This window comes from Cydia fagiglandana, chromosome 13 (assembly GCF_963556715.1).
Source record: "Cydia fagiglandana chromosome 13, ilCydFagi1.1, whole genome shotgun sequence".
NCBI lineage: Eukaryota > Metazoa > Arthropoda > Insecta > Lepidoptera > Tortricidae > Cydia > Cydia fagiglandana.
Window position 1 is genome coordinate 11,216,107 of NC_085944.1, and position 17,141 is coordinate 11,233,247.

Genomic DNA, 17,141 nt, shown 5'->3' on the forward strand with positions numbered 1-17,141 from the left:
CGAAGGGTTCCGTTCCGTGCCATAATGCAAAAAAAAAACAAAAAAAAGCAAAAAAAAAAACGGGCAAGTGCGAGTCGGGCTCGCGCACGAAGGGTTCCGTACCATAAAGCAAAAAAAAAAACGGAAAAAATGCAAAAAGAAAACGGTCACCCATCCAAGTACTGACCCCGCCCGACGTTGCTTAACTTTGGTCAAAAATCACGTTTGTTGTATGGGAGCCCCACTTAAATCTTTATTTTATTCTGTTTTTAGTATTTGTTGTTATAGCGGCAACAGAAATACGTTATCTGTGAACGCTACGCTATCACGGTTCGTGAGATACAGCCTGGTGACAGACGGACGGACGGACGGACAGCGAAGTCTTAGTAATAGCAGAGATATATATAACTCCGTATAAGATAAATAAAGTCTAAGAAAAAAACGTGCCTCGGACGGCCAAGGAAAAGTCGTTCTCGAATAGATGGCGCCATTACCTTTTTACTATTCTCGGTTTTAACTAAAATGGAATTGGGCAGGACATGTTGCTAGGCAGAGTGATGGCAGGTGGACTAAAATGTTAACAGAATGGTGGCCGCTTTCAAATGAAAGAAGCGCCTGGCGTCCGTTGGCTCGTTGGGTGGACGACATCCGGAAAATTGCGGGTCACTGCTGGATGAGATTAGCTCAGGACCGGGACAAGTGGCGTACTAGAAGAGAGGCCTATGCTCAGCAGTGGGCGATAAAGGGCTGATATGATGATGATGATGATGATTCTCGGCTAGATGGCGGTAACGACACCGTTTGGTATTTAACAATTTTAACACATATCAGTGAAAGAACATGGGTCAGTAGGGAACAATAAAAATTAAGAATCATTTATCCGTAAACATATTTTGATTATTTTATACATTTTCAATTTTATTTTAAGTTTTAATCGTGTGTCGATAGATGGCAGTAAATGTACCGTGACTACAAAATTGACAATGACAGGACCCCTCTATACTATCTATTCTTTTTGGTAATAGGGTCCCGTTTTACCCTTTGGGTACGGAACCCTAAAAAGAAGTGTATAAAATTTCCTGTGGTTAAAAATAATGGAATCTTGACGTGTCTTTTAATTGAAAAACACATTTTAAAAATAAGTTACGGCAAATATGTAACAATTATAAATCTAATACGATCATTTATATTCTTCTGCTTTCATAAGTAATCGTTTTTGATTTTTAAAAAACCTGATAACACTGAGTATGTGGGGGAAGCGCTGCTGGCCTAGCGGAAAGCAATTCGGAGGTCGCGGGTTCTAACCCCGGCTCGTACCAATGATTTTTCGAACTTTTGTACGAAATAGCATTTGATACCTACCTATTTATACACCGATACCTATTTTTCAGTGAAAGAAAACAATGTGAGGAAACCGGACTAATCCAAATAAGTTTACTCTCTGGGTTGGTAGGTCAGGGCAGTCGATTTCGTAAAAACTAGTGCGCATGCCAATTCTGGGATTAGTTGCCAAGCGGAGATTGAATATCTGGGAGACCGACCAAAGCTTACAAAACATAAAAACTCAAAAATGCGCGTTTTCTCATAGACCTAGCTAAGAGATCAAACCCCTTATAGCAAATTTCATCGAAATCGTTAGAGCCGTTTCTGATACCATCCAAATATATAAATAAATAATTATATATCTAATAATTGCTCGTTTAAAGGTAAGATAACACAAAGGAGAAACAAAAAGAAATTACCTACTCGCACCAGTCTTGAACCCCAATCCTCTTGCACGTATTTCCACGAACATACCGTTACGCTATTGCAACATACTTATGTTGTGTGAAATTGTCTACTACAAGGATGACGGAAACACCCAAGGATTGCGTGCGACTTGCAATCTGGAGGTCGCGGGTTCAAATCCCGGCTCGTACCGATGAGTTTTTCGGAACTTATGTACGAAATATCATTTGATATTTACCAGTCGCTTTTCGGTGAAGGAAAACATCGTGAGGAAACCGGACTAGTCCCAATAAGGCCTAGTTTACCCTCTGGGTTGGAAGGTCAGATGGCAGTCGCTTTCGTAAAAACTAGTTGCCTACGTCAAATCATGGGATTAGTTGACAAGCGGACCCCAGGCTCTCATGAGCCGTGGCGAAATGCCGGGATAACGCGAGGAAGAAGAAGACAAGGATGACGGAAACACTGTTTGCATGTGTGAGTAATAGTAGGAAAAAGCGTGACAGCAACACTCCGTCGAATTAAAAAGGTGGTTTTTGCGCAATGAAGTATTCAATGTTTATTTTAATAGTTCAATATTTACTTAAAGAGTGCGCGAAACATACTTTTAAGTATACAAATACCAAGACCATTTCACAAAAAAATAAAATCTGAAATTTTGCAAAAGTGGTGCCATCTAGCGAGAGTTAAGTTTTGAGTAACCTAGGCGAACCACCTTAAACAAATTATTTTTTATGGGCGTCCGCTAGCTGGCGCATGTCCATTTCGCAGTTAGGCGTGAGACGATTCCGTTTCTTTTTAATGAATAATTATATATACAAGAAAAGTTTAAAGGTACAAGATTAATAATACCTGGTCTACGTAAGTATAGGTACTTATTGATTTCAAGATTTAAATGACACAATATCAAACAAATCTAAGTCGTCATCTGCCTTTATTTATTTACATTATTATCTTTCTAATACCTTAGCGTTACTATTACATTCTAGAGATCTTGCTCAATTACGATAGAGATATCCTTGTATCGCGATTTGCCATTCAGTCAGTCGGCACGACCGCGGTACACCTGACGCATTATAAACCACTACAATGGTTAGGTGAGATTACAAATTGTTTATTTTCAATTGTTTTGTGTGTGTGATGTGACTGATGTGTCAAGGGAAATTGTGAATAAGTATTTTTTGGCAACATTGCTTTAATTTATCAATAAATATCACAATGTTCGCGAACGTTAAAATTGAAACATTTTAATACTTTAATCGGCATTATAAAGAGTGATTGGTAGCTTTAAAATCTCACTTTATGATAAAATTTCATGATAAAAAGCATTGACGTGAGTATTACTATAACTTCATAATTATTAGGTATCCAGACACCATTGCAATATAAACGCAATAAAAATATAGGTACGCTTTGTTTTTATAGAATGAGGTAAATGCGGTTGACAAATTTAATAATATGTGATTGATAAACTTTCTTCAAAAAAGGAAAGAAAAAAAAGAAAGGAGGAAAGCCTCGTCCTTAGGCTACGGTTACTGCTATTTGCCACCGGCGGGCCGTATGCTTATTTGCCACCGATGTAGTATAAATACTTTCTGTATGTATTATTGTTAATTTTCTCGAAGACCAAATTGTGTCTGCAAACACCGTTGAAACGATTTTCATAATTTTACACATCTTTCGAAATAACATAGGCACGACATTGCAAATTGCTCGGCTTTATGTTGTATAGGTGTGTATAATTATAGTTTTCTTTATGAAGATCTTAGTAGGTAGGGGGAGTCCGAGAAAAGTGCCCAGGTGGGATATTTTAACTACGTACATATTATACTGTATTAAAAGTGCTAATATCAAAATATTTACTTTACCAGCACTCCAATATCACCTATCGATAAATCTATTAGGGCATGCCAAAAAATAAATGTTTAGCGTTTTGCACTTTTTTTAATACTTAAAGTGGTTTAATCTTCTACGTGGGTAAGTTTCCCGGACTCCCCCATCCACGGTTACGCTACGTCTTACGTAGGCGAACAACGCGCGAACGCGGCGCGGCGCGGCGCGGCGAAAGCGGCCGCCGCCGCGCCGCGCCGCGCCGCGCCGCCTGACATTCGCGTGCAAATCGCGCCGCACCGCGTTCGCAACGAGATCGCTTACGTAGGACACTTCTATGGGCATCAAAGGATTGATTTCGCCGCGCCGCGCCGCGCCGCGTTCGCGCGTTGTTCGCCTACGTAAGACGTAGCGTAAGTTTATGGCTTTATAATGAGCTCATGAAAGTCTTTTTGCCTCTTTGAGCGTGACCGTCAGTGAATTAATCGGCCATAGAAAGTTTATCGGTGGCTTATTACGTCGATGTGGTCGTCGTCGCCTATGCCCAGCAGTGGGACGTATAGGTATAGGCTTAATTATTATTATTTATTTAACTTGACTCTTAGGTTAGGATTTTAAAATGTGAGTATAAAAATACAAAATAAAAACACTTACAAAACATTAGAAAATGTATATAAATAAACACATTATAAAAAACCTAACCTAAGGGTGCCGCCGGCAGCGGGGCAGGGCCCAAGTTGCCGGTGGTCAGGGCCAGAGCGAGGAACCGACGTACTACCTTATACTTACGCGCCGTGTCCAAAATTACCGCCTTCTGCATCTATACAAACAGACTCTATCTGCATTTATTATTACGTCGTAGCGGAAGGAAATACGGGAGGGACCTTTATTTTGGTGCTGGTGCTTAACCGTGACGGTGGTCGCTGGCCTTAGTCACATCCTTGAATGTTACGTCTTATGACAGTTATTACATGCATTTCCGAAACTACACACAATCAGCGATGCGCTGAAACATAATTATTTATTGTGACGTTCACCTTCGCGGTTCGCTGATATAGGTAGGTAGGAGGGTTTCTTGTTTCTCGACCTTTTTAATTTCTCGAGGCACGGGAATTCTCGACCAAGATTTCTCGAGTATCTCGAGAAATTTTGAAAGCTCCGAAAAACACCATGTTATTTAATTTTTTTGCTTTTTTACAAATCAGACTCGTAGGAATCGTAGGTGAGATCAATAATCAAACATATGGTACATTTTTAGTCACCATAAATTGCACTTAATAATCAAAAATACAACAACAAAAAAAACTATAGGTGCAGGCGTGCGCACCGGCAATGTGTTATGCTATAGTGTATTTCTTTAGGTATTCAACAAAATGTAAACAAACTACAATATGGTATTTTATTAGGCAGCAATATTCAAGTCAATAAATTTAACTTAACAATTTAAGTTAACAAAAAACTTACATAAGTATTACTACGTAATATTAATTACTCGTACTTACTCAACGTAACAATAAAGCTGCTAAAATTGTAATATTTTGCTAATAGGAATATATTGGGATGATTTGATTTATCAATTAGTAATTTAGTTTTGTAATATTTGTTATTAAAATTTTTACATGGTCCTATAATTCGTTACAATTTTTTTTAAAGCGTTTTTCAATAAAAAGACACGAAATGAATGTCATAAATCATGATAGTTCAAAAGTTTCAAAACATGATAATCGGTTAAAGCTTTCTAGCTAGGGATACGGGACGGATCAAGGTAGTTTTTTATTTGGTTGGTAATAAAGGTTTTAAGTAAGTTCCTACCTGAAAACCTAAAAAAAACATCGTTCATATTTATTTAACTACCTAAAGAAATACATTATAGACACATCATGTGTTATACGCGTGTTATCTTTTTACTTATCACAAGAGATTTATTTCTCGAGTTCTCGAGGCATTGAATATTTTTTTCCCGTCTCGACTTAGGACAAATTTCTCGAGATTTCTCGCCTCGGGAATTCTCGAGCAGAAACCTGTAGATATAGAAAATGACGGAAATTTAATATTTCTTGTAAGGGCCATTAGAATAGACAGATTAGGCAGCCTAATATAGGCTTCGTTATAGAGCCTTAAGAAATGTTTTCTGAGGAGCTTTTAATCGTAAGGAAACAACGCGCTAAAAATATCTGCCACCCTAATAACTTTTCCAGATAGAGATGTCTTAAGTTCGCGTTTAAAATTACAATTACATGTGTTCTACATGTAATAGAGATATCTACAGTTTTGATATGTAGTTTGATCCTTTATTTTTGATGCTGGCGTACATAACACATATACCAAAGTCTAATATTGCATAATATATCTAGGCAATATTAGGCATAACGTCTGCGCAATCTGCCAAGAAACAGGTAAATAATTATGCGCATTTTTTAATGATAATTTATCGATTACGCTACCAAATTATTATAATTAGAACTGATATAGCTTTGGTATTAGTACCTAAATATTTAGATAAAGGATTACTTCCTTATGACTTTATGTACCGACACTACCGACGGTTTTCTTAAAATCTAAAAAATCACGCCGCGAGTCAGGAAAGGAAGGAAAAGCGCGCTAGGAAGGAAAAGTGGAAACATTTTCCTGTCCTTATAATTATGTTTATTATCACAATGTTCTACAATGATATTGCAATTTTTTATTAATTCCTGGATCATATAATAATCAAGTCGTGATAACACTCATATCGCATAATTATACAGACGGCATCTAGATAAAGTTTTACGCAATAAAACTAAAACTCGGTAACTCCTGAAATGATAAACCATTATTTGCTCTTTTTATAGACATGCAATACAATATACATAAGTACCTACTGTAAATGTCTCTAGTTAGCTAACAAATACAGATCTATAATTAGAAGACAAGGTAAGTATACGAAGCTCCAGGAAATAATACTATATGTATATTTACTACGTGTTTATATCCCTACTAGGTACCGATATGAACGAATATATGAATGAATGAATATTCTTTATATCAAACCAGGTCCATACGTTAAAAAAAATTAAATTAAATTATAACATTCATACACATACCTACATTACATGTGTTAGTAGGTAGGTACCAGTATGAAATACGAATTAACCTTCCTACAACTAAGATTAATATAAGGACACAGGATATAAGAAACTATTTTTAGATATGGATAGAATCAATCAATCATCATCATCATCCCCATCCCATCCCAGAAGCTAGTAGAGTAATATGTAGTACATACACGATACAAGTGCGAAAAATAGGAATTTACGTAATGGAGTTTCGATATTAGCTATTACAAGTTAATTATGTAATAGCATAAGAGATCCATAACCTTTATAATAAAGACACGCCTCTCAGAGAATAAAGTAGATGGCGTTGCAACAGGTACAAGGGTGGTGGTTAGTAATATTAGTATATGTATGTCAGCCAGGAGACAACAATAGCATAGTTTGATAAGAAATGTTACGTATTCTCTAATATTGACAGTATTGTCGACCATGTAGTGTTCGCGTATTAAGACGTCATTTCTCCTACAACCTTTTATTTAGGTACAGTCATCCAAGAAAGTGGTCTACCACTTTTCGACTATCATCTGATTGATAGAGCCGAAAAGTGGTAGAACACTTTCTTGGCTGACCGTACGTGCAATTGTTACTTATCTTATATCTGTATCTGATTGTACTGAAATTTGGCATACTTATCTTATCATTTATCAGGTACGTGACAATGCAAAATTATGATGACGTCCATAGATGACGTCGAGTTGAACTGATCTGATGATGTGTACGAGACGGTACATGAAATATGTAATGACATCTGTCAAAAGGTCACTTGAAAGTCAGTACCTATATAGTTCGTTTTTTTTAGCATTAGAAAGAACTTCGCAGAAGTAAGCTTGTGGTTCCAAATTCGGCACTTTTAGCGGTAATAATTTGAAGTAAATTGTATGTATTGACCATGCTACATTAGATAATTCAATAATTATTAACAATTAAAGAGCCTGATAAAAACTGCACGCTTGCTTCTGCGGAGTTCTTTCTAATGCTAAAAAAAAGAACAGCTTACCTCGTATCTAAGCCATAAGCACAAGCGTTAAGGGTTATGAACAATTTATGTGTGACGTAGTAGTTAGAAGAGTGGAAATATAGTTCTTTATTAATATTTAAAATATGTTTCATTAGTGCCTAACATGATGGAGACCGAAAGTTACTCCGAAACTACCGAAGGTTACCTTTGAAGATCTGTGATACGTAAAACAACGCAAACTTTAAATATTCGCAGTAGACGATTGTTTAAAGAAAAGTAAGCGATACAAGCTTGCTTTAAAATTACATTAAAAAAAATCTACGAAGACTTTCGAAGGCTACCTTTACTCTCCAGTCCAGAAGTTGGCTTCTCTGTTTTGTAGACCACAAAGAAATACGATCTGTAGAAATACGATCCAAATACTTGGTCAGGGATAGCAATGCACGCACGAGAACTTTCCAAAGTTGCGAAACTTTCCACATGAGAAATTCTCGGTAACTTCTGAGAATGTTCTCGAGAACGAGAATTTATTTATTTATCGTAGTTTATACCATGAATATTCACAATAGTTTAGGTGTAGTCCTAACCCTCCGACTTTTGGTCGTCCGCTTCCGGTCAAAAAAATGTATGACGGCCCGGCCAAACGGTCAGACTTAGGTGGGGGGTGCTCGACCAAATGTCATAGAGGGACCCTGGCAGTTTTTAACGCAGTCATTTTTTTTCAATATGGCCGACTTTTTTTTAAACTTTTTAAATTTTGTCCTAGCGTGCTGAAATTTTGGTCACGGAATCTCGGGGTCCCCCTAGATACTTATGAAAAATTTTTTTTGGAAAAATGCTACAATTGCGGAAAAACTGGCCACTTTTATTTTGTATGGCAACTTTTAAACGGTACGTGATAGGTGGAGGGTGCTCGACCAAATGTCATAGAGGGCCCTGAGACAAAACAATCTGCATTAAAAAAAATCAAAATGGCCGATTTTTTTTTTTATTTTTTTCAAGTTGGTCCGAGCGCGCTGAGATTTGACATGGCGGGAGATAGAGGCCTCTAGATTCTAATGAAACAAAAAAAAATTTTGGATAATATTGTCGAAAGTCGAAATGTTCTCTGATATACAGTGAGAATTTAAGCAACTTATTGGTAAATTTATCACATCAACAAAATAGCTAACTGTAATAGACAATAATATATGCATAATAACATTTAGTTTTAAGTTATGCCTATTTAAACTTTATTTCAAGTATATTCTCTTGTTTAAACAAAAATTTCCATGTTGCAGGAATGTTCTGAGAACATTCTCGAGAACGTTTCCGCTTTTTGGGAATGTTCTGCAATTTGTACATTGCTGGTCAGGGATTGTATAGATTTCGTAATCGACCTATTAGAAAGCGTGACATGAGATTATATTATAAATTTGAGAAACTCTGGGCTATGTTATGTATTGTATAGTTAAATAATTATTCAAATTTACTAATGTCGAAGCTAAAAGCTAGCTAATATTCAGTGTGTAAGAAAGAGGATCAACTGAAAATAATGTCTTGCTTCTGATAGTTCTGATGGTGATACCTACAAACATGGAAGTCATGAAAATCAATTACCTAATTCACAAGGATAATCAAATTGCTTATTTGTAGGCAATGCAAGTCACCTTCTTTTTGTCGTGTGAAGGGATCATAACTAAATAGTATTTTGCCTATATCTTACCACCTCTAACCCCCGGGGGGTAGCTCTTATGAGACTGTTCATAAATTACGTCATTTCAAACTAGGGGGGGGGGGAGCATGACGTATGATGATTTTAGGAAGGGGGTCAAAAATCGATGACGTAATTTATGGACAGCCCCTATGAGGTCTTCTGTAGTGCACATAGCTGGACAGGAACACTACTACTGGAGTCAGTTATGTAACGCTGCCATACATGACCCAAAAATTTTTTATTAAGCTATGAGCTTCATCACATCTGATATTTGAGTAATTCTAAGCATTTCTAGCCTGAAGTGGGGGGGACGGTGGGGTACAAAGAAGGCCGCCACCCGTCATCTTTAAAAAAAATCTACTCTGATCCTGGTGGGTACTAGGGCAAGTTTGGTATCATTTTCGTATAAACCAAAGACGTAGAATTCATTGCTGATATTTGTTTTTTTCAATTTCATAGTAAATTTACAAGAAAAACGTAAAAAGGTGAAAAATTTGGTTGGAGATTTTTGCTACGCGGAGCCGAAACTACAAAAGATAGAAAGTTGAAATTTGCACACTAGATTACATTTATAAAGTGTACCAGAGATAAAAAGCGATTTTGAGAAATTCAACCCCTAAGGGGGTTAAAAAGGGGATGAAAGTTTGTATGGGGTTCAAGTTTTATTTTAAGCTAGGAATTTGAAACTTCGTAAAACGATATATTATTAAAATACAAGAAAACTAATTTCAGCGTTTTTGAAAATTCATCCCCTAAGGTGGTGAAAAAGGAGTTGAAAGTTTGTATGGATATCAAAAAAAATTTCGAACGCGAGACTTGAATCTTTCTATTTGGGGATATTATTAAAAGACAGGAAAAGTAATTTCAGCGTTTTGTAAAATTCATCCCCTAACAGGGTTAAAAAGGGGTTGAAAGTTTGAATCCATTACAAATCCGAGTAGACACACATTTCTTATTGCCTCCCAGGCTTGAAATGCTTAGAATTACTCAAGGAACATATGTGATGAAGCTCAAAGCTTAATAAAAATTTTTTGGGTCAACTTTATAACTGCTTCCGCTATACATCATGTGTTGCATTGTTTGTAGGTCGCCACATTCGCATAGTGCATCACTTTGTCCCTTATTTGTGGAGCCATAAGAGCGTGTCACATATTTTTGCGGCCTTCGAAGAGTGACATATTATTGCAGGTGACTGTACCTATCACTCCTATCCTATCACTATCAGGCAATAGATTCCTACCATGAAAAACATCAACCGTCTGGGCGGTAAAGTTTTATTTTATGATGTCTTCAGAAAGCACATGCCGAATGGCATCTATTATTCCTTAAGTTTATCACCGCTGAAAACAGTAGGCTATAATAGTTATTTACGATACAAGTGCGGAAAGTAGGAAATTACCTATTCACACGTGTATCGTACCTACAACGCTTTACAGTACATTCAATATATGCACGGAAAGTGCTTATTTCCGTACTAGTGCTTGAAAGTAGCACTATATATTATACTCGTATGTACCTACTGTAAAAAACATTGAAAACATACAAACTTATTACTTAATTCAGTCCTCATTGCGGAGTTGCAGTCGAGAACGAAAGTTAGTACAGATGTAATGCATAATTGTACAAAATTATGCACTACATTTGTACTTTGTTTACACTGTTGCATATAATATATAATAAGATATTTTGTCATAACAATGAAACGATAAAATAACTAATAAAATATCTTCGACGTTAAGGTTGACAATACCTATACTTACTTTGACTGCTCTACCACGTAATTTCAGCGATTAACATAGATTGTTGGAGATTTGCTTTATTATATTATGAGCTACTTATCTAAGGTATGAGAATTATGATAACGCACTTCAAAACATAGCACGTGCGGGTCAATTCATACTGCCGTATTCGAACTTCAACATATTCACAAGAGACGACACGTACTAGATCCATTCTAGATACGTTATAGTTTAGATATCAACTAGTTCTCTTTTGCTGCGCAATTCGGGCAACAAATGTCACTTTTACGTTAGATAGAGTAAGATATCTATTAGATGTGAATTGGATCTCTAAGTCATATCCTGTGGAAATCGTTCAAGAGTAGAGTCTGTGCGGAAAGAGAAGAGTCGTGGCAGAAACGGGAACTAACATTTTAAATTTTATATGGCAATCCAACCTTTGACACCTGTCTTGTAAAAAGTAAACAAACTTCTGTCATTGTATATTTTTATTAACAAAAACCGCAAGTTTTATGTATAAAATATTTTCAAAACACGATGAAACCGTACATAAAACCACAAGAAAAATTATATTTAACATTGTTCGGTTTTGTCAGCGGGAAGAAAACGGCTAAAAGCCGACTATCGACTTACAAAAAGTCGCGGAACGTGTTTAATTACCTATTTAATAAGCCCCCTAAGTAACTTGTCTCCGGTAAATAATCGGTAAGTATATTCATTCAAAATATAACTATTAATTTTCATAAAATTAAATATGCAGGTCATTCATGATCTTTAAAATAACTGACAAATAGTCTTGATACTTTCCATTTTATGCATATTTATATGTAATTTTTTTTCAGGATTGTGTAAAAGTACCTACGGTATCTCGAATAAAAGACCGCTAAGTAGGTGATATGCAAGAATTCGTAATCTACGTGCCGGATTCAAGCACATCCAGTTCCTCACATCCGTCCCTGGTTGTTCTGAAGCTAGCTCAAACATAAGTGACATTGAATATTTTAATTCAGACGTCGATTACAAAGAATAAAACCTTTTCATAAAAATATTTCTTTATTTGTAAGTTCGTTTACTAGGTTCTGTTAGTTACGAAATTATAAGTATTTCATATTTAGCAGACTTTTCGGCGAAGTAAAATATCGTGAGATGAGAGAACCGGACATATCCCAATAAGGCCTACCTACTTATGCACTATTTTTATTCATATTCATATTTATTATTAATAATGTACACATACATTACAAGTCAAGTTTACAATGGGTGAAATATATCCCAGATAGTAAAATTACAGTTCTAATGCCCAATTTTTACCCGATCTACCCGGTTTTGTATTAAAATAACTGTTGGACTGCACAGATTAGGTAGTACATAAATGAGACTCTATCTTGTTTGGTACTAAAATTACAGTTGTATTGGGCAGAATCTAAACTAGTTTTAGCAGTTTTGTCAATCGCACTGTCACTTTTTAGTATCTGAAACATAAAAACAAAAGTGTGTTTTAAAAAGAAAACTAGTGCCTGCGCTAAATCAGAGGATTGATTTGACGAGCCGACACCACCACCAGGCTACGTTTAGTAAGCCATGGTAAAAAACCGGAACAAAAGGGGTACAAGTATCATGACCTTTAGTGTCGTACTATAATCACGTGACCAGTGTTGTCAGCATAGCAAAAACCATAAAATAGCACTGGCGCGCCCTCAAATCCCACGACTCTTCTCTTTCCGCACAGACTCTATCTCCAGAATCGCGCAAACGTCAAATTTGACTGGTTAGATCTTAAATATATCGTTATCGTATCTTGGTGATGTCTAAAAGATATCTAATAGATGTCATATTCTCATTGTTCACTGTATTACTCATTGTTTTAATCATTAAAATATACGAAAAAATCGAGAATAAGTGATTTTATTTTAGCCGTCTAATAAAAAACGTCTCAAACGTCTAATAAAAAACGTCAAGGGGGTGGCCTATGTTCAGCAGTGGACGTCTTGTGGCTGAGATGATGATGATGATGAATAAAAAACGCGGAGGGTTAAATTAATAATTAAGTAGTTAGATAATTTATTATTGGTTCTGCGGGCGTATCAGGAACGTATTGATAGCGCAATAAAGCAAACGTTAAGTACTTTTTAACACCACTCGATGGAAATAGACGGGAGTTAAGCCCGCCGGATTACTATCATTGTACGTACCTACTCGTTCACTTGGTAGGTAAGTGCAGATTTCGCACTTAACTACAGAATAAATAATAGTACTAGGTACAGAAGACTCACTCTCTAACAAAACGCGTCTGTTACGATCAGCACAGATATGGCCGCTAGGTGGCGACAGCGCCACGCAAATGGCAAACCCCAAAATAGGGGTCGAACGGATGTACTTTTAGCTACCTGTAGCAAAGCGACGAAATCGCGGAGTGAGCCACGCCTGACTTAACTAGGAAATGTGGGCTGTAGAGTAGTCATTCAGTTCAAATATTACTATTTATGTTCTTGCCTGACTAGTGATTTACTTAGGCATACCATTGTTATGGCTGACTTTATAAATAACCTACTAATATAATTCCCTGGAATCGGCGGCATAACAAACGAACTTATATAGTTCGAGTCTCTCTCTCTTCAATCGGTCCCTCATTGCTGAGGATCGTGACTCCGTTTGATTCCGTCAACTAGTTGTCTCCATCGGTCCCGTTCTGTAGCTTGGTGGAGTGCGTCGCTGACAGGTATTTTTAGTTCCTCCGCTATTTGGTCCGACCATCGTTTGGGACTTCTACACCTAGGCCTTTTTCCCTCTATTTTACCGGTCACGATAAGGCGTTCCAAATTATAAGGCGTTCGAAACATAGTTCGAGTATATTAACACATAAAACATTAAACAGATTAACAGACATAAACCTACAGAAACAGTTGTAATGGTACTTACATATTTATAGTTATGTCACGTCTCCGACATTCTCAATTGATATTAGTAAACACAAGGAAAATTACGACGACACAAGAATACCGCACGTGCCTGTCTCACAGATCACCTTAACCCTTAACTACAATACAAGATATTAAAAGATTTACAAGGTAGAGTAAGACAAGTCGCGGTCACCACACATGGGGCTAATTTAGTGTGGTAATAGCACGACCTCTTACAACCTGAACACATAACTGTATTAGGTACGTAAAAAAATCTACGTTACAGGTTGACACTAACGGCTCGGTTAGGGAAATGAATTAGAGACTCACTAGATATGAAATAATAAAGATATGTGACGTTCCACTACAAAAGGTACCTTATGGCGAATATGGCGGCTGGCGCAGCGATTCCGAAAATGAATTAGAGATTCACTAGATATGAAATAGTGAAGATAATATATGTTTACTATATCGTATCTAGTTAATCTCTAATTAATTTCCCGAATCGCGCCGTAATTCGTTCGCATGGAAATGGCATTCGCAGCTACTTCGGTATGCGGTGGAATGAGAACTAAAAATATAGGCTTGGTTTGCCTTCCCTAACTCATAACTGCATCCTGTATGGTAAGAAAACCGGGCAAGTGCGAGTCGGACTCGCGCACGAAGGGTTCCGTACCATAATGCAAAAAAAAAAAACAAAAAAAAAGCAAAAAGAAAACGGTCACCCATCCAAGTACTGACCCCTCCCGACGCTGCTTAACTTTGGTCAAAAATCACGTTTGTTGTATGGGAGCCCCATTTAAATCTTTATTTTATTCTGTTTTTAGTATTTGTTGTTATAGCGGCAACAGAAATACATCATCTGTGCAAATTTCAACTGTCTAGCTATCACGGTTCGTGAGATACAGCCTGATGACAGACGGACGGACGGACGGACGGACGGACAGCGAAGTCTTAGTAATAGGGTCCCGTTTTACCCTTTGGGTACGGAACCCTAAAAAAACTGGTACCTAGTAGACATCGTCTCTCTAGTTCAAAATTGCAGCGGCAGCCTCTATAGTGTTGTGAAATACGTACTTAGGTACCCAATTTATGAATGATGATAAAAAAGGATTATTATTTATTTATGGTTGCGAAAAAGAATATTCATGTAATTTATTAGGCAAACAGTTAAAAATACACTACATAATCTAAACATAAAACTAATTAAAAACTAAACTTAAATATAAATGATTAGATTAAATTACTTATCACGTGCCAATGTCAATCATACACGCATCATTAACGGCATCAGTTGTATGAAAATGTTATCTAAATGAACTACTTAAGTCTGCCAACGAACATTAAAATATTCATTAAAGAAATTTAACTAGAAAATACATAATATTTAGTTACAATCATTGGTTGCAATCGAAGTCATTTAGATCATCAGCGGTTTTATTTTGGTTGGTGTGTGCGTGCCATTTAGGGTCTGTACGGAAAGAAAACCGGGCAAGTGCGAGTCGGACTCGCGCACGAAGGGTTCCGTACCATAAAGCAAAAAAAAACGGAAAAAAATGCAAAAAGAAAACGGTCACCCATCCAAGTACTGACCACGCCCGACGTTGCTTAACTTTGGTCAAAAATCACGTTTGCTGTATGGGAGCCCCACTTAAATCTTTATTTTATTCTGTTTTTAGTATTTGTTGTTATAGCGGCAACAGAAATATATATATACATCATCTGTGAAAATTTCAACTGTCTAGCTATCACGGTTCGTGAGATACAGCCTGGTGACAGACAGACGGACAGACGGACGGACGGACAGCGAAGTCTTAGTAATAGGGTCCCGTTTTACCTTTTGGGTACGGAACCCTAAAAAGAGTCGTAGAATGTATGGGCTCCCCTACATTTCACGACTCTTCTTTTTCCGCACAGATTCCGCCCGCACAGACTATTGAATCAAAAGTAATAGTTGAAACAGCTTTCGCCACTTGACGTCACGTCGCAATCGTCGCATATTAACTTGATAAAAATTATATTTTCTACGCCTTTTTTGCGCCAAAATTCCAATTCACATTATTTTTCTTACCTATTGCGAGCTTGCGAGACTAATACTTGGACTATAAGTACACAAGAGAGCCGGCTGGAAAAGTTTCGTGATGACAAATATATCAAACGTCAATACAACCTTTTTTAAAAGAAATGTCGTAAATTAACCATTTAGTTTGACAGATATATTTTCGGTTATGTCAGTTGTATAAATAAAATAGCTAGTTTAAATTATCGATAAACCAACAACACGAAATTGAAACCAAATTTGCTGTTAACAGAGTAAAAGGCTCCAAGGCGATGCTGTCAAATTACTTGAACAGCTGACGCCACTATCACTTGCTAAACTACAATTTATAGTGAACGTAAGTACGGTTATATAGGTAGGTACTTTACTTCTTCTTCTTAGTCGGTACACTCTTGCCAGAGTGGTCGTGGTCATCATTGTAAATCTCGATGAGTGATGATCTTACTAATACGGCGCCATTCGTCGCGGACTGCAGCTTTCCGGGTACATTCGTAAACCGAGCACTTAGTTGCGGCCTTGATCTGGTCTGTCCATCTCATTGGTGATCTACCACGTGGCCTGGTGCCTTCGATCTTTCCCTGCACTACTTACTTACTTAGGTACTTTACTTATATCGGCAGAAATTATTGTAGAGTTAAACCAAGAAAAGTCTGCAACGATTTTGATAGCATACGCAGTGCAAGTGTTATTTTTAGGTAATAATTTCAAAGAAGTTTGAAGTTTGAAATAACACACTGCATGACTGCGTGTGCTATCAAGTCCGCTGCAGACTATTCTTGGTCTGACTCTATGAAAATCGTTGCATACTTATCTTGGTTTAACTCTAGTATACCTACTAATGCTCATGATAATCTATCATCTAGTTCTTATGATGCTTGTTCTAAATATGCTGTTGAATTGCTGATGTGGTCTTCGTAAACCACTACCGAATATTTTTATTTATTTTACATTGCTTTATAAAAGTGTACCTAGTCTTGGTCGTCGTTACTCCAAAATATAGGTAGGTAAGTATGTAAAGTAAATTTAAATCATTATCAGAGACAGATTATCAGATTGCAAACGTTAAGGGTGTCATGCTCTCATCACAACTTTCACTCCCAAAATTTCCTTCTATCGAGCAATCGATCGAAGCGTATAATCGATATTGCTATCGTGCCTAT

The 17,141-nt window shown here is 36.9% G+C and overlaps 1 protein-coding gene across 2 annotated transcripts in view; it reads left to right on the forward strand.

Moving 5' to 3' along the window:
- Positions 1–2,756: 2,756 nt before the first annotated feature.
- LOC134670259 (glutathione hydrolase 1 proenzyme-like) overlaps positions 2,757–17,141 on the forward strand; it is a 38,774-nt gene continuing 24,389 nt past the window's right edge. The window contains exon 1 of one of the 2 annotated variants that reach the window (XM_063528003.1): positions 2,757–2,801. In XM_063528003.1, the coding sequence (XP_063384073.1) occupies positions 2,794–2,801 (8 nt within the window). In that variant the 5' untranslated portion in view covers positions 2,757–2,793. Of the gene's footprint in view, positions 2,802–16,146; positions 16,319–17,141 lie in introns of those variants that run through there. The other variant, XM_063528004.1, reaches the window with a different exon arrangement.